The sequence below is a fragment of the Amblyomma maculatum genome, chromosome 2 (genome assembly GCF_055883805.1).
Source record: "Amblyomma maculatum isolate TAMU_Amacu chromosome 2, ASM5588380v1, whole genome shotgun sequence".
Lineage (NCBI taxonomy): Eukaryota > Metazoa > Arthropoda > Arachnida > Ixodida > Ixodidae > Amblyomma > Amblyomma maculatum.
In genome coordinates, this window is record NC_139345.1 from 12,647,238 (window position 1) to 12,673,795 (window position 26,558).

General features: G+C 45.6%; 1 protein-coding gene and 1 long non-coding RNA gene across 4 annotated transcripts in view; both read left to right on the forward strand.

The window, feature by feature from the left end:
- Positions 1 to 10,184, forward strand: part of Eaf (ELL-associated factor) — a 143,769-nt gene extending 133,585 nt beyond the window's left edge. For all 3 annotated transcript variants that reach the window (XM_084593237.1, XM_084593238.1, XM_084593236.1), the window contains exon 7: positions 4,303 to 10,184. In XM_084593237.1, coding sequence (XP_084449363.1) covers positions 4,303 to 4,349 — 47 coding nt within the window. In that variant the 3' untranslated portion in view covers positions 4,350 to 10,184. The remainder of the gene's footprint in view (positions 1 to 4,302) is intronic.
- A 5,396-nt stretch (positions 10,185 to 15,580) lies between these two features.
- Positions 15,581 to 25,779, forward strand: LOC146197952 (uncharacterized). The gene is made up of 3 exons (XR_014704704.1): positions 15,581 to 15,684; positions 22,730 to 22,989; positions 25,261 to 25,779. It is a non-coding gene; the product is annotated as an uncharacterized LOC146197952 (long non-coding RNA).
- Positions 25,780 to 26,558: the final 779 nt, after the last annotated feature.

Consider the following 26,558-nt stretch of genomic DNA (forward strand, 5'->3'; position numbering starts at 1 on the left):
TATTCGGAGCAGCCTGAGAACTTTTTACTACCCCTGAAAGGGGATTAGCAGCGCAATGAAAGACAAAAAACAGGACGCCCTTCCATGATTGTGTCCTTTATTGCGCTACTATTCTTCTTCCAAAACCTATGCACCATCTTTCGTAGTCACAGTGTGAAAGACAGGACAAGAGAGGAAGACAAAGCATAGCACTCTGGCCCAAGCAGAAGTTTTATTAAAGAACACGTGGAGTTTCCATCTCATTAAAAACTTGATCGTCTTCTGTATTGGTGGCAGTATCACTGCCACAAGTTTGTTGAAATCCTAGCAAATAGAAGTAAAAGAGTGAGAACACAGTGAGCAAGCGTAGCTACTAAAGAGAGCTAAAATTGAAAGTATCCTCTTGTTGAAATTGCTGATCGTTGCCTGAATTGTAATCAGAGCTGAAGTCGGAGCTGATGTGGTCATCTTCGGACTCTTTGCTGCTGCTATCATCAAACAAATCTGCACCAGTGGACTTTCCTGACGCAACCTCGAAGCCACTTTTGTTGCCATTTGAGGCCACAGTGTTCAAAATAAGCAATGTGACGTAAGGGGAGCACGGGGCAAGTGGGTACATCGAGAGAAAACTAGCTTGGTTAGCAGAAGCATCCACATCAGCCCAGTCTCCCTGCCATGCAGAGCAAGCTGTCTGATGATGTGTGTTCTTTTCCTTAGACTGTGCATTAGCAGTATATAGACGGGGCCCAGGTCTCTCTTCATCATGTGTGCCCGCTGCCAGTTAACTATTGACACCTGTGAAAATTATCTTAAATGTGCCCCAAATGAGCACTTTAGTGATGCTTTTTTTTTTTTGTGTTCCTAGAATAAGCCTGGCCTTTTATACAGGCACTGAAACCTAATAGCATTCAGACAGAAAGGGTTTTATTTCAGGCCTTGACACTGGGTGTTTGTTTTTTAAGGCCTCTAGTAAAAGTGATTGCCGTGCCCTGCAAAGTGTGGTCACTCATCAACGAAGATAGTAGTGTACGTGTAAGCAAATTGCTTGGCTGGGGGGTCCCTCTCTCAAATGTGAGCACTTTCGTTTTAGTTTGTGTTATTTAGATTAAGATCTGCCTCACCAACATAACACATTTTTCTTAGACGTATAAATTGCCATCACTAATATACAGGACATGAGTGTGCAGAAAAGTATTTAATTTTTCATAGTTGCATAATCTTATCTCCTGAAATGTGTCAAAATATGAAGGGACCTACATTGCGTATCCACTGCTGCCTTGTTTATGGATCTGCAGTCAGAGCTACAACACACTTTTTTTCTGGGACACGCATTCTGTAGTAAATTTTTGATCGCAGTACTATATATACTTACGTATAAGCAGCACTTGCTTTCATCAAATTTTCTCAGGTGCGGGTTATACACAAATCGGGCCTATAGATACACATTAACACACTGTGGTAGTACCACTGCGACTATACTGTGTCAGATAAATAAAAAGCTGGCAACAGATACGAGCATTTTATTTCGCCATTCAACACTGCTTTTATGCTAATTGCCATCAGGCGAGCTCGCCTTCTTGGTATACTCCCAAAGCTGGTTGTCCTCTGTGCCATCCATAACGTTTGACACCACACATGCAGAATCCAAATGCACACTTGCTGAAGGCACACTCGCTGCAGCTGCCCTGTTGGAGTTGTTCCATGATTACCCGTGGCCATCCGCTCAGAGTAGCACAGCTGCAATTTCATCTTGGTTGGCTGGTTAACGCAAACATCAGGCAGCTGCAGCACGCTTATGCTTGTACTGGATTGACCTGCACCATTTCCCACAAAAAGCCTGCTGGGTTCAGGTAGTCTTGGTGATGCCTTGCATTTGCACACACCAATCGTAGTAGTAGTATGTGAGTCTTTGTTGTTGAATAAATCAAAAACAGAAGTAAAAGGATGTTTCCGAGCCCCTGTATCTGTCATCGAGAAAACTGGAGCGCCTGAACTGGTGCTGCGGAAAGGGAAATAAGTAGCCCCTTTATTAGCTTTTCTACCAGCTGCATCACATGCGAAATTAGCTGCAAAGAGAATCATGCAGCTCCATAGTTCTGTAGTTGCTACGCGCAGAGCGGCGAACGTAGCACCACATGCCGCACCCTCTCTCAGGAGGAGTATCATGCTGTTGGCATGCCCTTGCGAGCAATCTTCTGACAGAAGCTGGCTGGAATACTTCTTATGATTGCATGGCCATTTTGCATGTTTGAGCATACGATTGGTCAGTATTCCAGTGCAGTTCATTTGTTTCCCCAAAGAAACTTGATCGCACACCCATATAATTTTGTATGCAATCAAGTGCCTGCATCAAGCTTTATTGGTGCATGACGTCTGTCGCATCGTCTGGCCTCTTCACTGTTCTAAAACCAGTTTGCTCTGCTCCTCGCTATTTGGAAAGAGCAAAACATGCATGCTGCTGGTTCTCTTCCATTTGTTCCACTGCAGTCACGTCGCCTGCAGCAGCAAAATGTTTTGCTAACCAAGCCAAGCCCCTTCTTTGATACGCCATCCGTGCCTTAGGATGAGGGAGGCCTCACTAATTGCATCATATGCTGAAAAAAAAAAAAAAAAAGTATACATGGAAATTGAAACCTCAGATGTCAGACTACCTCCTAGACAGGGCTGCATGCTTCAGTGCCTCGCAGTTTAAGTTCAGCAGTGCATGGAAAACCTTTGATTTTATGTGATCTGTGGCCTATTAGGATCGCGAAATAGCAGCGGTGAAATAAAGGGACCACGAAAATTTGTCTTCTCAGAAGTGCACCCAGAAACGCTATAACAGTATGCAAAGTTCACCTGTTAAAAATGATAAGTGAATAAATTCATTTGCAGTAAGAAGGCAATTTATAGAAAAGAGGGAATTTATTTCACTATGCATGGAGTGACCGGGAGGGTTAGGGCATGAAATAAGCCTGCAGTAACATAGTTCTGTTATTTTATTTTTTTTTATTTCTTTCTCACTTCCACAGCAGCTTCTACTTGCGGTGTCATTTTGTTTATCAGTCCCCAGGTGCTCTGAGGCTGCCCAGATAGTTACCCACACAGTACAGATTCTGAAATCACAAGAACACATTATTTATTTATTTTTTTTGGCTTATCTAGTGGCTTCCACAGGACGGCCATTAACAACTCCTTGGGCAGGTGCACTGCGCATCTTTTCTTCTACGGCAGGCAACAGACAAACTACACCAGTATCTGATCATGTAGGACCTCCACGTTATGAAAATGAATGTCGCAACACTGCACAAGTTAAGTAACTTCTTAAGACCAAAGCAAATGGGAGAGTGCACCCCACACCTTATTGCCGTTTTCTTTACTGGAGGCAGCAGAGATGCTGGCAGCAGAGATCTTGGCCTGGTCAGACCGCAGTGTCTCGTGTGGATAGATGTGATGGCGTCCTGCCTACCACACATACTGCAAGAATGGTTCTTCAGAAGATTGCTCCTTCATAAAAACATTTCTCGAGAAGAATGCTTGCCCACGAAAACACTTGCCTGCCAGAACACCTCCCCACGTCTTCATGCCAATGTACACAGAAGGTCCTCGCTCAAGAAAGCCATGCGATCCTCTGAAAGTATTAGTGACAGCTTTATTTCTGTTAAGAGAGCTTTCTTTTCTTGGATTGAGTCTATGAGACACCAACAAAGGACATTACATTTACCTTAACTGAGTTAATTTTAATGGGAGCCTACTGCATGTAAGAGAAGAAGTAGCCAAAACAAGAGTTGCTGACAAATATATCTGCAAGGGCTACGTCTAATGTATTACGCAAAGCATACTGGGCTCACTCTGCCGAAAGCCTCCGCCGTACCCTGGTTTGAGAGGTGGCTTTCAAGAACAAGGTAAAAAAAATATATATATATCTGTTGGCAGTAGCATCGGGTGGCACTGTACCATCATGCAGCGGCCACTGGATCTCCAGGTCTTTAATAAGTCTTTGCTAAGATAGATGGCACCACCGTTATCTAGGGTAAACCATGTCTACACCAAGGACGAGTCAAAAGAAGCTGAAAAAATAGACACCTTGTATGGAGTGTATATGATATATATAATGTTGATTAATTGATTAGGGGATCTTTTTTAGTGCACTGCAGACTGCACTTACCAGCAGGCAAGAATTTCAGTGCAAGAGCTTTCTAAAGCACTGTTCTCTTCACATACTCTGCTAAAAAACAACCATTACTGCAAGCTGCTTCAGCTGCAAATTGTTTTCTGTTGGATTTCTCGCTTGTTTTCTTCTTTGTATTTTAATTATTTGCCTTTATTGTTTTTACTTCCCAGGTGAAGATCTGCACTTAAGTGAATCTGGCAGCGATAGCGATGACTGACAACTCAAAGCCAACAGCAGGTTGCTCTAAGTGACACAAGCATAAATGACTGCGGACTTGCCTCCATGACATCTTGAAGATGAAGAGGCACTGTTTTGTGAAGGGAATGGACTTGTGCATACACCCACATGAAACACACACACACAAACACACAGCTACGTCTCTTCTCCCTGTTTATCTCTCACTCGAAGACAAAGCAAAAGGAGTTTTTGAGAGAGAGAGAAATGCAATGGGTTCTTTTTTTTCCTGCACGTGGCACAAGGGAAGCCAGCATGATGAGCTCATTTATTGTGGAGTGGCAGCTTGAGCTCCACCTTGTTCAGTTTCTGTGCGTTTCAGCCATTCATCATCCATAGAGTGTGGGTTGTATCTCATTTTGTGTTTTCCTCATTGTTCATTGAGCATGCCTCTACACAATGTGTGAATGTCTTCATGTGTGCTTGATTATCGTTGCTTTATTCCTTTGTTTTAAACCAGCAGTGTCTGGCTTCTGTTTTATTCTGGCTCCTTCTTTACTGATGGCAAGCGCACAGAAAAAAGCACTGGTGAAACAACTGTTGCCACTTGTTTGTGATTTATGTGCGTGCCAACATTGCAGTAAAAGGGAGAGTGCACAGTTGTTTGGAAGTTGGTAAGATTTTTTACTTAACTTTGAGGTTTTAATTCTGTAGCTGCAGTTGTTAGGTTACTGGATTATCACGGCAGCGATTGTAAGCTAAGAGAGATTGCATGAGATCTGGCTTAAATTTTTGCTATGTCGTGCTTAAGTGTATGCTAGAGTATGGTTGCTATGTGTATGATATTTAGAGCCCATGTGCACTACTGGCCATTCGAAAACACAGTGCATGAGTAATGCTTCTTTCAGTATGCTGGTCTTCCCTTCATTAACTTGAAATTCACCAATGAACTTTCCCACAGTATGCGGTGTAACTTCACGTGACGCCTGCATATAATCTATGCTGCATTGTGGTGTGACCGAACTATTTGCACACAGTGATGCCCAGACTTGTTGCAAGCAGTGATGATTTGATGTCACTGATGTGAATGTTGCTCAGCTTAGCTAATCTTGAAAATGGCCTCATAAAACATATCCGATCGATTTCGTAAAAGTGCTGCTATCTAGTGAAAATGGTTTCATCACAAGTTCTTACTTTTGTTGCGTGTAAGTTCGTTCTGCCACCATTCGCACTTGCAGGTTTTATGTATGGAGTGTCACGCCGAAAAATTCCCCATTTTTAATGTTGTATGGACCAGGAATGTGATGTGTTCTTGTGTTATGAGTTTTGTGTACATCCAATTGCTCAGTCTAATTTTTTAATTGCATTCTCTCTTCTTACTTTTCTTTTCTCTGTCAGAAGGCAAGGAAGAACTTAAAACTTTCTGTATATTATTCTGCGGTACATAAAGAAGTATTGTTTAAGCACTGATTCATCACATGTGACTTTCCGCACCCATTCTGGTGATAAGCAGTCATTCCTATTCAGATGTTTGAAAAAGCCACCAATGTATGCAGCCAATTTTTGCACACCTTTGAAATGTTTCTCATAAAACAATTTCCATCACTCCTCTGTTTAAGATTGTGAAGCACGCCCTGTGGAAAATGTCTAGTGCTCTGCTTTGGTATGGCATACAGGCATTTGTTTTCTGCTTCTTCATTAGCTCATGATTGTGCAAGCAAAAAATAAGGAAAGCTTTATTGAACAACTTTCTACATTTTAGCAAGACGCAACGTATGACTGTGTGCCATGCTAATATAGCTCTTATATGATTGTTGTGTTCAAAGTCCAAGAATATGAACTTTAATTTGCTAATGAAGGCTGTACATATATTTCCTTCTTGCTTGTCATGGTTTAATATAATCAGTCTTTAAGAAGAAAGAATGCGTCACACACAGTAGTTGTATCACTAATGTCAATATGAGCTGCTTGCAGAGAGCAATGACTTGTTAAAATATGGCGTGTTATATAATGTAGTATTCATTATTTTTTATATGGCAAGGGCAAAGGATGCAATATCCTTATCTTGATGTGGAGATCCATCCAAGTCTGAGGAAGTCCCAGCAACAGGATGCTTTTTTTTAGGTATCAAACATTTTGTAGCTATTTTCATTAGTGTTTGAGATAACAGTATTTAATAGCTATCTAATAACAAACAGCCTACAGAACAGCAATCGCTTCTTTACTGCAGCTTTATGTCAAACTATCAGTCCTGAAAGCACTCGGTTAACACAAGCATTCTGTGCATCAAAAGTATTATGTTCACTCATCACTCTTAGCTGCTTAATTTTCTCAATATTGGTAACAGCTGCATAAATAAGGAAACTATATTAATGTTTCTTGTGCTCCTTAATAATTCTTGCCCCTTCTCCATTACTTAACCTTATGTGAAAAAGTTTGTGGGGCTAAAGCATAGAAGTATGAAAAGAATGTATGCAACCGCACAGCGTCTTTAATCATTGCTTGAATATTCTGAAAATGTTTCTTTCTTCAGCCGCTATTGCTTCTTGCATATATGCATTGCATAAGAACAGCATGCAACAGTTCAGATTGCTTAATTTCACATTTTATCACGGATTATGTGCCTGCAAAGCAAAAACGCAGGCTAGTAGCCACAATAAGAGACAGCAGGGCACCATGAATGTCTACTGTTGCATGATGTAGCCTGGCAGGAGCTCTACTGGGTTGCATAAACTTAAGTATTTTTTGCTGAATGCTGCACAAGCATTAACACTAAGCTTCTCGAGAGGTAAAATGGGAAATGACTGTTGCATCAACCAGCGATTGTGTCACCAAAGACTAAGTAAATTAAGAAGTGAAATTTTTTTCAGGTACCAAGTAGTTTTGCTACTCCCAAAACTAATTGGGAGAGCCGTGTATGTTGCAGCTTTTGCTGCTCATGAGTCCTCCAGCTGTGCACGAGAGCTCAAGAAAGCTGTAACGCACCAAAATGTTTTTGCTAATCCAATTTTGTGTTTCTGTCATGAGATTGAACAGAACGTATGAGGAGCATTTATAAATTCCTTGGCTGCGTTGAGACTCTAAAGGCAAAGCAGAGTGGCAGAATAGCAGGCAGCACGTCACGTTTGACTCGGCACATGTCAAATGCACATGCTGTTATTCATGCACATAAGCTGGCAGCACGAGGTCTCTTAGTGTGTGCAGTTTCTCTTCCTGCATGTAAGCTGTGCTGCCTCTCAGTCAATGACCCTGTTGTATCTTGTACAGCGTACTCTTCCTTGCTGAGTTGAGGATGTTGGTAGGGCAACAGAGCGAGTTAAGGCAGTCGAAACACACTGTTATTGTTTTTTACATGCAAATTTCAGTATCTGCAACTGGTTGGGAGCTGTATTGCATGTTATCTCATTTGAGACGACAAACTTCCATTTGTGTGACAGCAAAAGTACATATTTTGTATCTTTGTCGTGAGCTGTCGAATCTTCTGGTGTCATGTTTAGGCAGTTTTGTAAATGAGACGGTGTCCCTCCCTCCCTTAATTTTCCTGTACGACGTATGTAAGTTACATGTGGCCTTAACAGGAGTAGTTAGTTCGTAGTTTGTTCAATTCCTGTTACGTTCTTTTTTTTCTCTCTCTGTCTACCATCCGCCAACTTTTACTACTTCCATTTGTTACAATGTGCCGGACGCCATGTACAAACATGCATTTACGTGGGCTGCCTGTTGGCTTGTGGGGAAATGTTACCCTCAGTCTGCCTTACATTTTATATTTGTCAGATGTGTTAAGCTGATTTCTGCAAGTAGTTGATAAAGGTGCTTTATAGGCAACTGGTGTTAATATTGAGAGTGAAAATTGTTGGTGCTGAGTCTGGTGCATCAAGTTCAGTTGACTGTGGTGCAATTCGCTTCTGACAGTGACATGTTGCAGCACAATAAGTTCTAGAAAAGACACTTTTAACACTTGTGCATTATGTTGGGTCTAATACCTCTCACTTGTGCTTGTTGGTGTGGTATCACTAGTGTTTGTTGGCATGTATGCTAAAGGCAGTGATTGTGGGCTGCTGGCAGTTTTGATTTCTTTTTTTCTTACTTGAGCTCTCAGAAGCTGTAATACTGTAGTAGTCTGTCATATGCACCTGGTCATTTGTTGTTCATTTTTGTCCAGGGTGTGAGAGTGTGCCAAGGCTTTGGAATGTTGAAGAAGAGGGAAAGTAAGTAAGTAGTGTTGGAAAGGGAAGGAGCTCGCGTGTTGTCTCAAATCATGAACTGCCGTGAATTTTGCTCAAGGTGGCATTCCCAGGAATGTTGTGTTCGTTTGTTAGCCAGCCATGAGCGGAAGAACAATGCTAACTTGCCTCGTGTAGATCTGGTGAAAGCATGCCAATTATTTGCAGTGTAAGCATTTTCAGTTGCACAGTCTTAGTGGTTATGTCTGCGTATGGCACAAAGCACAATGAAATCTCTTTCTGGCAACTTCTTTGCCACATTGCATAAATAAAAAAAAAAGGGCAAATCAAGCATGGTCAAAGTCTACCTGAAGTGCACAATATCAGCACACTTGTTTTGGTGAGTTTAGATTAATCCGTTTCCTTCATATCGCACCGCAGTCTTCAATGGTGAGCGAGTAGCAACCATGTAAAATGGAGGCAGGTGAGGGCAGCTACTGTAGCGTCCTTTGGCACTGCTTGCAGTAGTGCCTTGCAAACGCAACAACCACGACCTAGCAAGGCATAAGGGAAATCTTTGTGCACCTCAGGAAGCATGTAAAAATGTGAATTGCTTTCTATGGCTGTTGTTAAGGTCATGTGTTGCTTCCATTTCTGTGCGAGCAGTGTGCTCTTTACCATTTGAAGTTTTTGGCGTGTAGTGTAGCTCATTATTACCTCATATACTGTTCTTCCCCCCATGGGTGAGCACCGCTCGGCTGTACTGTTCTTCATTCTTTTTTTTTTTTTTTTTTTGTACATTCCTGCACGAGCCTGTGCCCCAAGATTCTGCTCCAGTAGAATTTTGTGTCCATGCATTACCAGCTGTGATGACTTAGCCTCGTCAGTGCAACAAGATTACGAGGTTCGTTGTGAAAGGCAAGAGGGCCAGAAAAAGGGACAGAATGATGTGAAAAGACTGACTGCATGCAGGGTGCGTTTGTCCTGTGTGGGCACCTGCAAAAACTTATTGATTGCGCCTTGTTTTGAGTTATGTTGGCTTTCCAGAACTAGTCATGTGGTTTAGAGTGGAGAGAGAGCAGCGGAGTTGGCATTTGCAGACGAGACTATTCTTTTTGTTGTAATTTTCTTTCTCTCAGATTCCACACCCTTTCCCTCCCCATCCCATTCCATCCCACCCCCCAAAAATTTGTTTTGGTCTTGTTCTACATTGTGGAGGTGTCTGCTTGGAGTGTTTCGGTTGTTAGAAAAAACAACAACCGGAAGGCGTTGCAAGTGCAGCTGTGACCGTTGGTGACCACTGTTGCGGTTGACAATGCTGTATTTTTTTTTTTTTTTTCGCTTTCAATGAAAATGTGAGCATTGCATTCCTTGTGCCAGTGTTGATGCAAATGCACATATGTTACACATACTTGATATGTTTGTCTGAGAAGCAGGGTGGTGATAACAATGATACTCTTACCTCTTACATAAAAGAAAAATTGCATTGTACTTGCTTGCTAAGCGCAGTCTGCAGCGTTCAAGATGTTTTTCTTTTCATTTCTTTTTATTAGTCAACACACTGGGAAGTAAACCTCAAGTGTCCCAAGCTTTGTATCTGACTCTGATGACCTATGCATTTAGCTTGGTTTCCTGAGTAGCTACAAAGTAGATAAGATGTTTTATTATATAATTATTATTATTATTATTATTATTATTAAATATACAAGTTTAAACTGCTGTTGGTATGTTTCTTTCTTGGTGCAACTAACCACTGTCACACTCAGCGGCATGCATTGTGCAACTTCTTGCAAAGTTACTTACTTGAATGTATTATATATTTTGTATGATGACAAAACATTAGATAGGAATCCATGTTTCTGAAGTTCAGTTGCAAACCGAGAGCTGTTATAGTGTAGCTAAGGCTTCTCTCTCGCCCCAATGAAAAAGACGTCTCTGCCCTGTCCGCAAGCACATTCATTTTACGCCTATAAATGCCTGCACCATTCATCCTTAATCAGCTTGTTCCATGACTGTTAATCTGTATTGCAGATACGGAACTTATCAGAAATTATCGCATGCAGGTAGTAGAATGAATGCAGTGGTGACACCTTTGCACCATGACTGCACCATGACTGCACCATCCTGATAAAAACTGCCAATATTAATTACACCAAATTGCACCATACTCATTGTTCTTGAATTGGGCATCTTCGTGCACTGGCTTTTCAGGGACACCTAACTTTAGATCGCTGCCATTCTAAAATCTTGATGTCCGTTAAAGCCCACCACAAACATGACTATCGCGGCGAGCGGACTTGCATAGTGTAGTTTTCTGTCGATGAGCCAGCCGCCATCAGTCCAGCAAAGTTTCAGCACACGCGTTGCCATTTTCTCGCTTGTTTAAAAAGAACAGTGCATGCTGCTGGCTAGAGGTCGATCGACATCCTCAGGCTTCGAATCTGTTAAACTTTCATTGGCGCGGTTCCAAATAGCCAGCCGTTAGGCTTAGCATGAGTCAACCAATCTAAAGTTACTTTTAATTATTACCCAACTGTAGCGTGGCGTAATAAACGTGCAGATATGGTGATTTCCTCATGTTACGACACGCTGCATCTGCCAGGATGTCATCTTCGCTGAGCAATGATAAACCCGTGCCGACGCTGCGCATTGACATGTGGCGGCAATGCGCAGACAGCGCTTCATGCTATGCAGTCAAACTTTTGGATGGAATGAGTGGCAGCCCGCTTGCTTGGTTTGGTTGGGAAAATCTCAAGCGGTGCAGCGAGTGGCAAAAGAGAGAAAGTGATTTAATAAAAGGAACGATGTAGAAGTCTGCTAGTTTTAGAGACCCTGGCCTGCTACTCCACACTGAGGAAGGGAAGTAGAGTTAGGAGATGAATGGAGGGTGATCTCATATTGCAATGAAACTATTAGTGATGGTCCGAGTTTCAGTTGTGCAATATGAGTCTGTTTTAGAAACTGAAGGTTGAGGAGGCTTAGCACAGGCTTGTGCACTCCAGGCTGGATTGTTATATCTAACACAAAGGCCTGATGAAGATCAGTGGCCTGGCTGATTTCATATTGCAATGAAATTATTAGTGATGGTCCGAGTTTCAGTTGTGCAATATGTTACTTCACCCTAACGCTTCGCAGTCTGTTTTAGAAACTGAAGGTTGAGGAGGCTTAGCACAGGCTTGTGCACTCCAGGCTGGATTGTTATATCTAACACAAAGGCCTGATGAAGATCCGTGGCCTGGCTGACATCTTCAAGGTGACTGAGTTTAATTCCTTCTGCATGAAAGAAGCACAAGTGTACAAAAAATGTAGAGAACTGGCGGACATCAATGAAAAATCAATAAAAAATTTAAGATGTTTGATGGTGATATTTGATAACACCTATGCTTTGCAAAAGAAAGCCAATGATCACATACAGATAAGACATTTTAGCTGCTGTAAATATATAACATCTCTAGATGCTATATATATGCATATAGATATATGTAAATGTTACGGTTATGAACATGTCAGACAGGTGATTTCCAACAGGAACTGGTGCAGCTTGCATATTGCAAGCTTCTATTTTGGCATTGCCCTTGGGATAACTTTCTTTAATGTTTTGATAATAATTATAATTCATAACACAAAGTAATTAACTTTCTAGCTGATTTCATCACCGTATGACGCATAATGAAGTCCTTTTTCGCTCTGTAAAAAATGAATTACACAATTTCTCCCCGGACTGCACCTCATATTTATTTATTCACTGCATCGTGTTCAGTTCAAGGTAAAGGTGCACATACTGATCAGTTTACCAAATGGCTGAAGTCGATATAGTTCTTTTTGCCCCAATACATTAGTTCATTACAGGGAATGTGCAGTACGCTGGCGCAGGTCCTGGGGCACAATTTGCAATATGATGTGTGATTTAATACTGCTTATTTTTTTTTTTTTCTCATGTCTGCTTGCACAACAGCTTTGAAATAATGAAGTGGCAATAACCGATCCCGCTTCATAAGCAGAGGGCTTTGAGAGTTTTCTGAACTAAATGGAGTTTTTATTGTTCCCTTCATTAGTATAATGCCTAGGTGTTATTTCTCTTTAAGTTGCTTACCAGTGACCACAGTGTTTCTTCGTAAGGTCCCGAGTCGATTTGAGGCCCATCCTGTCATGACTCTAGCAATTTTTTTTTTTTGTTATGTTTAAATCACGTACTCACTATTTGCACTTCGCTCCTGTGCACAGTCTTGAAGAAAAAAATGAAATCGTATGGCATTTTCCTTGTACTGCAACTAAGCTGAAAAGGTAATACCTGCCTACAAAGGCGATGTTCCGTTACATTTCGTGGTGCCATGGTAGTGACCACTGAAAAGAGAAATTATTATTTTTTTTTTCAGGAAAACATTTAAGGAGGAGGTTGGTTTGATTGGTTTGTAGGGTTTAACGTCCCAAAGCAGCTCAAGCTATGAGAGACGCCGTAGTGGAGGACTACGGAAAGTTCGACCACCTGGGGCCCGTTTAACATGTCCTGTCATCGTACAGCACATGGTCACCTTGCTTTTTGCCTCCTTCGAAAAGCGGCTGCCGAGGCCGGGATTCGATACCGCATCCTTGTGAACAGTAGTAGAGCGCCGTAACCACTGCGCCAACCCGGCGGAGCAAAAGGAGGAAAAAAACATTTGCACAAAGCTATAGTTCTATTACAGCCGATATATCTTCTTTAACACCAAAATTGATATAATTCTAGTATGACTGCATCATTAAAGTTCCAACAGAGGTCCGGATTGAGCATCTATGCAAGATTTCACGCCAGTATGTTCTGACAGACGAGCATTTGCATCAGTCTCCCCTATTCATTGCTCCACGTTTCGCTGTGCAACAAACAAAAGCGTAATCTTCCATTAAGGCTGTCGAGTGGCATAGTGTAAAACACTCTCAGACCGAGTTTCGTTCACAAGGCACAGAAGACGGAGGAATCTGGGGTACGCGGCAGGCAACGGAACTCAAAGGCTGAATATAGCTTTTTTTTTTTTTTTTTGCCACGCACTGTCGATTGTTGGAGCAGGAACAAGGATGAAGCGGCTGGAAACAGTATTTACATGGTAGCGGAGATTGGCTAGAGGAACAGTCTCCATTTTATGACCCACGACACACACTTGTCGCCAGTTCTCTAGGTGAGAGGCAGGCCAGATTATGAGGGAGTGTTTTTGTCTCCTCACTCTCCCGCGCTCTCACACACAAGCACTAACACTGCTCGCACTCGTTAACATGCCCCTCTGACTGATCCTGGCTCGAGGGTGAGGAGGTGGTTGGCTAGACGGCGTAGATGGCGCCAGCAGGTTGTCTCCGTGCGTGTTTGCACCTGGGTTGGCTCATTGGTTCCGACGTCGCCGGGCGGCATTCAGCGAGCCCACTTAGCCGAAAGCTGTCCCCGTGGCCCACCACGGTAGGAAAGGGAAGAATGGACGCCCCCTCTCTCTAGTGGTGCTCAACACTTGAAGCCCCCGCTATCCCCGCGGCCGCTACGCGCCGAGCGGCGAACGTGGCACCCCTGTTGCACGTCGCGCCCTCTCGCGGTAGTCGGTTCCTGTCATCGCAAAAGCGGCCCGCTCTCCGGCGCCGGTCGTCACACTGCCCAATATTCTAGAGCACTATACTTGAAGGGACCGAAAATTGGTCGTTTCCTCTCCTATGTCCGGTCGTCGGCTTGTTGGCAGGATCCCTGGTTAAAATGTTTCCAAAAGTGAACCACAGGCAAACCATAGCGAAAATGTGGAATATATTCTAATCTTTCGCTATAGTTTGTCTCTATAGTTAAGTACGAGCCAATAGTCGAGCCATCAACTTCGAGATATGTCGAAACATGAAAAACACGGCGCGCCATTCGAAAATTAGGATGGTTGGTTGGTTGGTTGGTTTGTGGGGTTTAACGTCCCAAAGCAACTCAGGCTATGAGAGACGCCGTAGTGGAGGACTCCGGAAATTTTGACCACCTGGGGTTCTTTAACGTGCACTGACATCGCACAGCACACGGGCGCCTTGCTTTTCGCCTCCATCGAAAAGCGGCCGCCGGGGCCGGGATTCGATCCCGCGTCTTTGGGAACAGTAGTCGAGCGCTGTAACCACTGCGCCACCCCGGCGGGCCAGCATTTACACATTTCGTCTGGAGACATATTATGACAGCGAAACCAAAGCTCGCGGTCAAGAATGAGTAGCACTGCAAACTAAATTATTTCAAAAAAATTTCGTTTTTTTTTGTAATATCCTGAATCGGCAAAAAAAAAACGAAAAAAATTTTCCCTCTTTATTTTCAGCGTTTTTACGAGACTGATTCCATATGTAATCTAGATATATCGCTTGCTCCCGTGCAGTGTCGAATAATTTCGATGCAGTGTTATGCTTCCCCTGGAGAATTCAAATAAAGGAAAATAGAAATGGGGGAGTGGGCGCCCAACAGTGGTTCTCACAGGGCGCCGACTAAGGCCGGCCCTGACGGCACACATATGCCTGAATTTAAACGAGGGTCTTGCGTTCGCATGATGTGGCAGCAGTCGCCCGTCCTTTGTGCACATACAATCCTAGGCAGTAATATTTTGACTGGCGGAAAGCTTGCATACCCTTTTCCTGATAGTCACTTCTACATAAATATTTGTGTTCCTCGATGTTACAGGTATACGACGGCGCTTTCAAAAAAGGTATGTTCTGTTTCTATTTTCTGCGTCTCTATTATGAGCACCATAAGAAGTAAAGGTGTGCGAAAAAAAAAAGGTAGTAGCAAGGGGTGGCGTTTGCTTTGCAAATGCCCTGCACCTCGGCCTGCTGCTGAGGACGCGCTAATGGCACTGTGAATCGACAAACCGTCGATCCAAGAGAAGATACAGGCAGCGCACAATCTTTCATTTGACCGATGGTTCCATCAGCTGCGTTACTGCGCGAACTGGCTGTCAGGCACGCGCTATGTATAGAGAGTTCCAGCTAAATGGCCCGCGTAGTGAAGGGCTCCGAGTTGTTACATATTCTGGCAAACACGAGCCGTTTCCTTGTGCTAACAAGCCCGATGCGTTGCGTGGTTCCGGGTCTCGAGGTTGCAAGCAGTCTTCCTGTATTCGCCGCGCTTTAGTCACAGGCGGTGGTGAAAGACTGGACGCACGTCCCGCCTGAGTGATTCAGGAGGCAGGGACCGCGAGCAAACTACTCGTGCCGTTGCTCGTGCCGGCTTGCAATCAAGTGGAAACAGTAAGGCTTGAATGATCGTCTCATATGAGCGTATGAACTAACTTTTCTTTACTGTGGTCGTCTCATTCAGGTTTGCTGCTAAATGCCAGCGCTTGTAATAGTTCGACCCCCACCCCATCCAGCAAACACACTTTCTAATTTAGTATTTATAGACTTTTCCGTTCTGCCTCTTTTAGTGTGTAAGGGACTTATCAAATCTGACTTCGTGAAACTGGCTCATATTCGTAGCAAGCCGACGCTCTATTAAAGTGATCCCCATATGTGTGTGCAGGGACAGTTGAATTGGCAAAGGAAAGTAGTGCTAGAACGGGCGCTATAGCTGCAAAGATTGTTTGATTAATCGTTGTGTACGAACAGAGACAGAGAGAGATTTAGGGCCTTACTTAGCACCATAACGCACATAGCTAGCAGGAACAGATACGACCATAAGATGAAAACGTTTTGAGCCGTGCTGTCAGCGCTGTAAAAAGGAAGGTAGTGCCGCATTTACTCGAATCTAGACCGGCCTCAGTTTTAATGTTCAAAAAAAAAAAAAAAAAAAAAAAAAAGCTTTACTCGAGTGCGATCCAAAAAGTAAGAAAATTGAGAATGACAACAGCTATGAAATGCAAAAGGCATTATTTGCATGAACCTGCCCTCAGCGATCTACCATCGGCGTCCTTGCCACTGTTTTTTAGTACAGGACACACTCTGCTTTTTCACCAAGCGAAGTGGGAATGCAGCACTTTCTCAACGAATGGCATTCGACCAAGCCTCCCGGGATCTGATGGCAACCTGCAGTAACATCGGGCGAGGGAGATGTCGAAACGACTCCTTTCTGGACTGCAGAAAAACCAGTTTCTCTGCGGCTTCCAGCGTGCTAGCGACAAGCGCAAAATGCAGTCCAGTATGGCGGCGCCCCGCGACCAATTATTGAAAAGGTGTGAGCTAGTAAAACTTTGGCAGATGTTCCTTAATAATAATAATTGGTTCACAGGAAAGGAAAGGCGCAGTATCTGTCACACTTTCTATGTGGACACCTGAACCGCGCCGTAAGGGATGAAAGTGGGAGTGAAAGTGGAAAGAGAGAAAGGGGAGCCGTAGTCTGGAGGTCTACGGAGTAATTTGGACCACCTGGGGATCTTTAACGTGCGCTGACATCGCACAGCACACGGACGCCACTTCGTTTCGCCTCCATCGAAACGCAGCCGCCGTGGTCGGGTTCGAACCCGGAACTCCGGACATTAGTCTGGCGTCTTACCACTGCACCACCCCGGGGCAGATGCTCCAGGAGCAGTTCGCACTTATTGTTGCTCCTCACACGCGAGCTCGAGTAAGTCGCGCCTCGCTCCTTATTATCGTCTCCTGATCAAAGTTGATACAGACGTTGCGATAATATATACCTGGTGGCATAGCAGCTCTGCTACAGCCTGTTTGCGTCTGCATCAACAAGCCTTTTAACTTAAAAGGCTTGTTGATGCAGACGCAAACAAGCTGTAGCAGACGTGCTATGCCACCAGGTATATATCTTAAAAGGCTTGTTGATGCAGACGCAAACAGGCTGTAGCAGACCTCCTATGCCACCAGGTATATATTATCGCAACTTCTGTATCAACTTTGATCAAGAGACGATAATAAGGAGAGAGGCGCGACCTTCTCGAGCTCGCGTGTGAGGAGCAACAATAAGTGCGAACTGCTCCTAAACCGCAGTTATACCTAAAGCGTAGCTCTCAAAACCCTGCGACTGCGCATCGAGGCCTTCCAAAGGCCGTTCACATAAAACAACAATTACAACACCGTCTTCTAACGTGTTGATACAACGCGCAGGCTCCCAGGTCACGTTGCAGGACGAAGCGTCACGGCCTATGGTGTTCCTGCATGACGCCCGAGACTCTCTTTCATACTTTGTACAACCATTGACTACGGCTCGCGTAGTAACGGCTAGAGTGCCGCCTTCTGACTGATTTTGGTAGAAGCAACCCCTGCGTGCCATTTTTCCAGTTTTAATCAGCTGGCCACGTATGGCGCGAGTTCAAATCTAAGTCGACTTCACAGCTTCGTATATGTCTAAAAACAAATGTTAGCTTATATTCGAATAACTACCCCCCTTTCATTCATATAACCATCGATAAAAGGAAGAGACATTGTCGGCAAATGCAGTTGTGAAGCAGAACTACAGAAGAAGCGCACGCACGTGTGTGTGTGCGCTTTTTTTTTTTCGTGTTCTGTCCACGCGCCGCAAGCTTGCAACCATACGTGAGTCGCAAGTATGTACTTGTAACGAAAACATGCTGCAGCTTTTATCTGAGCATCCCCCGCACCACTCCAGGGCACTTAAGCCCTGTCCGAAAACGTTCAAAGACGAGGCCGACACTGTATGAGACGTACCATGCTGCTTTAGTGATGCTGACGCCGTGATTTGTGACCAACTGTGGCATGTTCGTTATATGTATACTTGATGACATTTCCACCATTTTTTTTTTTTTTTTTTTTTTACGCGATATGCCTGAAAATAAGCAACAACAACAAAATCGAGCGCACCTACAACGCCCAAGCTTGCTGTCGCTCCCCTTTGCTGAGTGCATCGCACCATCCGTGATGTACACGTAGGCATAAATGCCTCAACGAGTCTTGCTTGCCAGGTGTACCGGTTTTCAGACTGACGGTAGTGCAGGGCCATGTGTAATTACGCCACTCGTAATTACATGCTTTCCGTGCGGTGCAAGGAACCCGGTCTGTGTTTATCATCCGTAGCGAGTGCTTCATTCTTCAGCAAGATGACAGCAACAAGAGGGAGACGAAGAAAAATGCTTGGAGGAAAGTGTTGGGTTTGTTCAAGTTCGAGCGAAGAAAACGCACGGACGCCCTGTTCTTTCCTAGCACTTCACGGTTTCGCAGGAGTTCTGGTTTATAAGAAGAAAACTGCGTCGGCGGTGAATGTAAGGAAAGTCGCGGTTAGAAGACGTGCTTTCGGAACCCATCTTGGGCGCAGCTATCCTGCTTCGAAAGTAGCGCAGATAAAACCGACGAAAAGAGGCGCTGAGCTGCACCAAGCCGCCATCTGCATTCTGCTCACCATCCGTTATTTCAGGCACTACTGATACCGACTGCTGTTGCTAGACTTTCTTTCTTTCTTTCTTTCTTTCTTTCTTTCTTTCTTTCTTTCTTTCTTTCTTTCTTTCTTTCTTTCTTTATTTCTTTCTTTCTTTCTTTCTTTCTTTCTTTCTTTCTTTCTTTCTTTCTTTCTTTCTTTCTTTCTTTCTTTCTTTCTTTCTTTCTTTCTTTCTTTGTGTGTGCTGAAGGATGGAGCGTACCAACAATGTTTTTCTTATTAATTGTTTTAAGTGTGTGAAGGGTATATGAGAGCATCATTACTGCATTACTATACAATAAGGTATGTGCAATACATGGCGTCCACGAGAAACTTTCAGGGAGGGCAAGGCTCCCTATGTGCCTCTCAGGGGCTTGGGATCTTAGTATAGGTGTTTGAGGGTTATATACCAAACCATCTTCTTCCTTTCGTTCTACCTGAACCGGCAGCTAGGTGGTCTTTAAACCTGGAATATTTTATGCTACACGTTCTGGTTGCAAGACGTGACGTGGAAAGGATCCTCATCGCGTCCTTCCTCGCGGACGCGCGATGTCACTCACCTGGGCTCTTGCGGAGTCCGGGCCTGAAACATCGCCGCATCATAATACTTATTGACAATGTACAGGCGAACGGCCCGAGGGTTAGTATGCACTGCATGTGCGGTGATTTTCTTCCTATACCCCGTAACAATTTTGAAAGTTTCACATTCGTCCAATTACGAAGTAGAGATATAACGATGTCAGCGTTTCAATCGTGTTCCCAAATTCAAGCACTTAAAACAACTTTTTCATTTCGCAATTTTGTTATATATTTAGTTAGCAATAATATTTGGCTTACAGGAAAGAAAAAGCGCAGCACGTGTCACTTTTATGCGTCGACACCTGAACCCCGCCGTTACTCTCAGCCCCGAAGGCTTTTCATGACAACCTGATTAGCGGTGCACTTTGTCTGAAGAAAAGAATTCACAAAGGCGCCGACAGATTTATCTGGTCTGTTGTATGGTTATTTTACGGCTGTCGCGGTTTTTGGACCACCAATGAAAAAGATGACAAAGTGACATAGCTAATTAGTGAGTGCATAGTCTTCTATCGGGATCAGGGCTGAAACTAACAGCAGATCCTTCTTTTTTATTTACAACGTCCACAGCGCAACTTCATAGCGCCAACGACGAGGCACCGATCCGAACACGCTTGCTTTTACGCGAAGCGCGTGGGCACCGTGCAGGATAACTTCCGCCCAGCTTCACTATTTGTCGCCAGGAGACGCTGCTCAGAGGAGTCAGAGCGTCGTCTGCTCGAGTGCTCCTACGGTGGTGGTGGTGGTGGTGGTGGTAGTAGTTATTTTATTTATATACAAAAGAAAGGAAAATATGTTTGCCAGCCCTGGTATTGCTACCTGATATCTGAAGCACCTGAACTGGAGCGGCGGAAATAAAGGGATCGCGAGAAAGGGGTAGAGGAAATCAGAGGGGAGCGATAGGGAGAAAGGAAAGGGTAGGTAAAAATAAAAAAGAAATATATACACTATAGAACACAGCGGGCCGTGTAAAAAACATCTTTATCTCACTCCAGAAAGTCCATGGCGGTGCGAGAGATCAGCGAGGTCGTCGTCTGGGAGGGCAGGCAGCGAGCAGCCAGTGGGTCGTCTGCAGAGAGCAGAGGCGACGGCGTGCGCCTTCCTTTATCACCTTCGCGCGGGACCGGTTATCCCGGGAACGAGGAGAGAAGGGGCAAAGCGGCGGCGCATCGGTAGCCGCGGGAACTTTAAATGTGGCTGGCGCGGTCCCCACAAACCTCATAGAGGGGCGACGGGTAACCGTAAAGGGGATTCCGCGCCACTGTTAACCGTAAAGGCGGGGGTTTGTGACAAAGGTACACAACATCTTGCAAAGGCGATGACTCAGACACAAGCATAACCGATCCCTGAAAAGAAAGATCTCAGCCTTGATTAAGGACATAGAGTCACACGCGGCGCAGCTGGACCGACAACAGCGGGGGCAGGTGTGCGAACGCATGGAAGGCAACCTCGGACTTCGAGACACCCAAAAGCTTCTGAGGTGTCTTCTAGAACCTGATCACACCAAAAGCTCACATCACCACAGCGTAACTCGTCTCATCCGCGGCTCATTTTAATACAAACCCTAAAACCAAAGTACCTCACGACTACGCTGCGAAGCCTCCTCCCTTCATACACGGAAAAGCCCAACCCCGATCTCGATGCAGACAAAGCGACATGGGAGATTCGCGCAGCGATGCACGTACTCCGCACTGTGTCCTCCCCGGGAGTAGATGGGATAACGAACAAAGCGCTGCGAAACCTCGACAACTCTGTCCAAGCCGTGACAGACCTGTTCAACCAGCACTGGAAGGCAGGTACTCTTCACCCGGAGTGGACACAGGCAAGAGTTACCTTCAATCCCAAACCAGGCAAACTACTAGTTTTAACGCCCCTCAGACCAATCTCTCCACATCATGCATGGGCAAACTTCTCGAGCATGTGATCCTTAACAGATTACACAATCACATGTATACCTAGAATCTCTTCCCATACAAGATTCTGGATTCAGAAGCCACTTATCTACAGATGATATCATGCTTTAAATTTCGGAAAAAAAAAAATTCTACACTACGAGTATCGAAACCCCACGAGAGCCTTACTGGCTCTGTACCTCACCAAAGCATTTGATAATATACAGGACTCAATCCTTGACACCCTCTCCAGTCTAAGAGTAGGAGAACTGTCAAGCTTCTGTCCGTGATGTCAAGGCTCCATTCGCAGACCGCGTGGCCAGGGAGACTCCACCACGTCCACTGCAGGCGAGCAGCACTACACCGGACGACGCTCACGACTTCGCCCGACCACCGGCCGAGCGTCTTCCTTTATGAGCCATAAAGCCGTTGGAATTCGAACTGTTCAGCCCGGACGCAGTAGTTGGCGGCGGGCCAAGGGGCGCGCTGGGCTCCCGCCGCCGCATCTTCCGCGTTGCGAAGGAGAAAGGACAGCGCGCCTCTACAGCCTCTGCGAGGGGGCTGAGGCGCCGAGCAGTCTGGAGCATGTTGAATCACGCCGGCCGGCGAGGCCTCTCCTCAGTGCGCCGAAGCCATGCGGCGTAGCACCTTGTCTTGTAAAGGGGCATCAGGCCCTCGCCAGCATCCGCTCGGCTAGTTGTCGATCACTGCAGGAGCCGAGGGAACAGCGGCTAGAAGCCCGATCATAACAGAACGCACTCACTCATACATCACAGCCTTTCTTCGGTGCAGTACCGCGGAACTCAAACTCGATCCTGTAGAATATCCCGCCTTCTCTCTAGGCAATCGCGGAACACCCCACGGATCAGTCTTCTCCCCCTTACCATTTAACATCGCCCTCATCCCGATGGCCCACATGTTAACCCAAATCCCAAACCTCTCCGACTCCCTCTATGCGGACGGCATTACCCTATGGACAACGCTGGGGAAATGTAGGAAACATAGAGGACGCTCTTAAAGCAGGAGCGGACGTAGTGTAAACACACGCAATGCTCTTCGGCCTATAGTGCTCCCTCACCAAATCCGAACTCCTGCTGCTCCACCAAAAACCCCGCCTTTGTCGCGACCCAGGTTACGTGTTGTAGGCCCGGTTGATTGTCGGAGCAGGAACAAGGATGGGGCGGCTGGAAACCGGACTTCGAAGTGAGATGGGAGAGTTTATATACAATATTTACTCGGTAGCGTTTTAGTGGTAGACTGGCTGGAGCAACAGTCTCCGTTTTACCGACCCACGAACACACTTGTCCCCAGTTTTTATAAGGCTCATTCCCTATGTCGCCAAGATAAGGCAGGCCACTTCATGAGAGAGTGTCTCTGTCACCTGACGACACTCTCACACACACGCACCAACACTGCTTGCAATCGTTGACACAACCCTCTGACATGTTCTTGCTTGAGGGTGAGAAGGTGGCCGTCTAGACGGCATCAGCCGCTTGTCTCCGTGCAGGATTGCACCTGGGCTGACTCATTGGTCTTGTTGTCGCCGGGCGGCATTCAGCGAGGACACTTAGCCGAAAGCTGTACCCGTGGCTCACCACGGGAAGAAAGGAAAGAATGCACGCTCGTGGCTCGACACTTGAAGGGACCGGAATTTGGTCATTTCCCCTCCTTTGTTCCGGTCGTTGACGTGTTGGCAGGATCCCCAAAAATTGCCGCCGCGTCACGAACAAGCCTTCCGCCGGCCGGTGCCAGGCGCTTTCAAAAAAAGTAAGTTATGTTTCTATTTACTGCATCTCTATTATGAGCACCATAAGAAGTAAAGGTGTGCGAAAAAAAAAAGTAGTAGCAAGGGGTGGCGTTTGCTTTGCAAATGCCCTGCACCTCGGCCTGCTGCTGAGGACGCGCTAATGGCACTGTGAATCGACAAACCGTCGATCCAAGAGAAGATACAGGCAGCGCACAATTTTTCATTTGACCGATGGTTCCATCAGCTGCGTTACTGCGCGAACTGGCTGTCAGGCACGCGCTATGTATAGAGAGTTCCAGCTAAATGGCCCGCGTAGTGAAGGGCGCCGAGTTGTTACATATTCTGGCAAACACGAGCCGTTTCCTTGTGCTAACAAGCCCGATGCGTTGCGTGGTTCCGGGTCTTGAGGTTGCAAGCAGCCTTCCTGTATTCGCCGCGCTTTAGTCACAGGCGGTGGCGAAAGACTGGACGCACGTCCCGCCTGAGTGATTCAGGAGGCAGCGACCGCGAGCAAACTACTCGTGCCGTTGCTCGTGCCGGCTTGCAATCAAGTGGAAACAGTAAGGCTTGAATGATCGTCTCATATATGAGCGTATGAACTAACATTTCTTTACTGTGCATGGTCGTCTCATTCAGGTTTGCTGCTAAATGCCAGCGCTTGCAGTTAGTTCGACCCTACACCCCCCCCTCCCCCCACCCCATCCAGCAAACACACTTTCTAATTTAATATTCATAGACTTTTCCGTCCTGCCCCTTTTAGTGTGTAAGGGACAGTCAAATCTGAATTCGTGAAACTGGCTCATATTCATAGCAAGCCGACGCTCTATAAAAGTGATCCCCATATATGTATGCAGGGACAGTTGAATTGGCAAATGAAAGTAATACTAGAACGGGCGCTATAGCTGCAAAGATTGTTTGTTTAATCGTTGTGTACTGACAGAGAGATTTAGTGCCTCACTTAGCACCATAACGCACATATATCTAGCCGGAACAGATAGGACCATAAGATGAAAACGTTTTGAGTCGTGCTGTCAGCGCTGTAAAAGGAAGGCCACTTAGCCGAAAGGTGTACCCGTGGCTCACCACGGGAAGAAAGGAAAGAATGCACGCTCGTGACTCGAGACTTGAAGCGACCGGAATTCGTTTCCCCTCCTTTGTTCCGGTCGTTGATGTGTTGGCAGGATCCCCGAAAATTGCTGCCGCGTCACGAACAAGTCTGTGCCAGGTGCGGTATGGCGTCTCACTGGCGCCGAGGTTGGGCGTTCATAGCCAGACGACCCCCCCCCCCCCCCCCCCCTCGCTCTGGCTTAGGAGGGGTTAGTGGCAGCTGCTTCCAGTCTTGATTCTTGTCGCCGTTCTTAAGATACGACATGGCGGCCTCCGCAGCTTGCCCGATCACAATACCATTCAAAAGCACGCCTCCATACGCATAACCATTGATGGACTCACAGTAACTGAGGTCAGCAAACTTCGAATTCTGGGAATGTTCCTGCAAAGGAATGGACTCAACACAGAAACTATCCTCAAACCAATTATCACCAGCCATCAAACTATCAGGCTCGTCAAACAAATAGCGAAGACAAGCACGGAGGTATGAGAGAGCATGATCTCCGGCGCCTTGTACAGGCATTCGTCTTCCGCCGAATTGGCTATTCCCTCCCATACTTCTATCATTACAAAGGCTGAAACGGAGAAAGTGGACGCACTCATTCGCCAAGCGTACAAATAGCATTTCACCTTCCGAAACATACTCCTACTACACACCTTCTAAACATGGGAGTCCACAACAGAATCCAAGAGCTAAGCTCATCGTACCGCTCAAATCAACAGACTTTCCTCCATGTTAATCCTCGCCGCATTAAAACTCCAATAAATCGGTCCACTCTCCGATAATAGCCACCTAGTCTCCAACATATCCGGGACAACCTTATCGTGTACGATCACTATACCTAGGAATATGCGCCCTGCTACCACAAGGCACGATGAGAGGCCCGAGCCAAGGCGTTACTAAAGCCCACGCGACTGACACCGAAGCTGCCTACAAAGACGCGGCCGAATACAGTCACCACGCGGCATATGCCATCAGTGTACTTTCGTATAACTTCAGTCACGCAGTTTCCGCCTCTGTCTAAGCAAAAATGTCGACAGAGGCTGAAGAGGCAGCCATAGCGCTAACCATCTCCTCTTCGAATGCCACATTAATTTCCTGCTATTTTAAACTGGCGATCCAAAATTTCGCAAGAGGGCAGATACACCCAGTCGCCTATCGAATGCTAATTCTGTCTTCACAGCTCCACGACCGACTCACATCGTCTGGGTACCAGTTCATGCAGGCAACCCCGGCAAGGAGGCAACCCACTCATCTGCTCGAGCCCACTTCAACCGAGCGAGGCACGCCGAAGACTGGGCAAGTACGCGGGACAGACTGCCATGATATAACTCTTCACTATCGAGAGCTACGACTCTTATATCCTCCACCTCACACCTCTGTCTCAAAGCCCCATCAAATATTCTGGTGACAGCCAAAATCTTTCTCTTCCCAGCTTTGTTGGCCATGGCACACCCGTGCTGGTACGACCCCACATGCTACGCTGCGCGCCTAGAGCCGACTTCGATCATGTAATGTTTATATCCAAAGATTTCCAGCCACCGTCCCATTGGAGCCTCACGGACCAAGAGAGTTAGGAGATCATTGTCTCCGGCTTGGACCCAGCATCGCAGCAGATGCTGGTTGACTGGGCTGAAGCGGTCGCTGCCAGGCACGGCCTGACAGGCACCAACCGTCATCAGGAACCATCCGAATCCTTGTAATCTACCCTGGTTCGCTGAATAAATGCTTTTACCACCACCACCACCACGGCACCTCTCTCACGTTCTTGTAAGGCGAAAGCATTACTTTGCTCATGGTGAAAATCGCGTGGGCGAGATCTGTCCGCGAGATGTGCCCGCGGGATTCCACGGGATATTGCTGGGGTTCTGGTATATGCCGGCAATTATAGTTAGTGATAGATGATGACAGTCTCAGTGTTGAGAAAGAGAGGGAGAGAGAGAGAGAGAGGACGAGAGACTCTTTTTCCTCTTCGTATATGTGTTAAAGGGAGTTCTCCCTCTTAGGGTAGAGAGAGACTCTCCCTCTACTCTCTCCCTTTCTGAGAGAGAGGCTCTCTTCTCCTCTCTTGCTTTCTCGAGGAATCAGTAATGTTCCAAGTATCGCAGCAGAACAGTCAAAAAGCCTTCGCCTATGTAAGGCGACTTAAGTACTCCCCTGAAACTTCTGTCAGTCCCACGTGCACCTTTCCCCAACGGCTCAGTTCATGTGTCCACTGAAGTGTGACAAATACTGCGCGTTTCCATTCCTGTAAACCAATTATTATATTATTATGAAATATGCAAGTATTCTCGGGTTGAAAAGGCAGTGTTAAAGGCTTCGCGTCTGCTGTTAAGGCGGAGCTTGAGCGCTCGTAATACCTATTCAATGTATATAGTAATGATACCGGTAGGATAGATTCCCACTTACATATTGTTATCTATATGTGTGAGACAAGTACACCACTCATTTATAAAAATAGGCTTTTTTTTTAAACAAAAT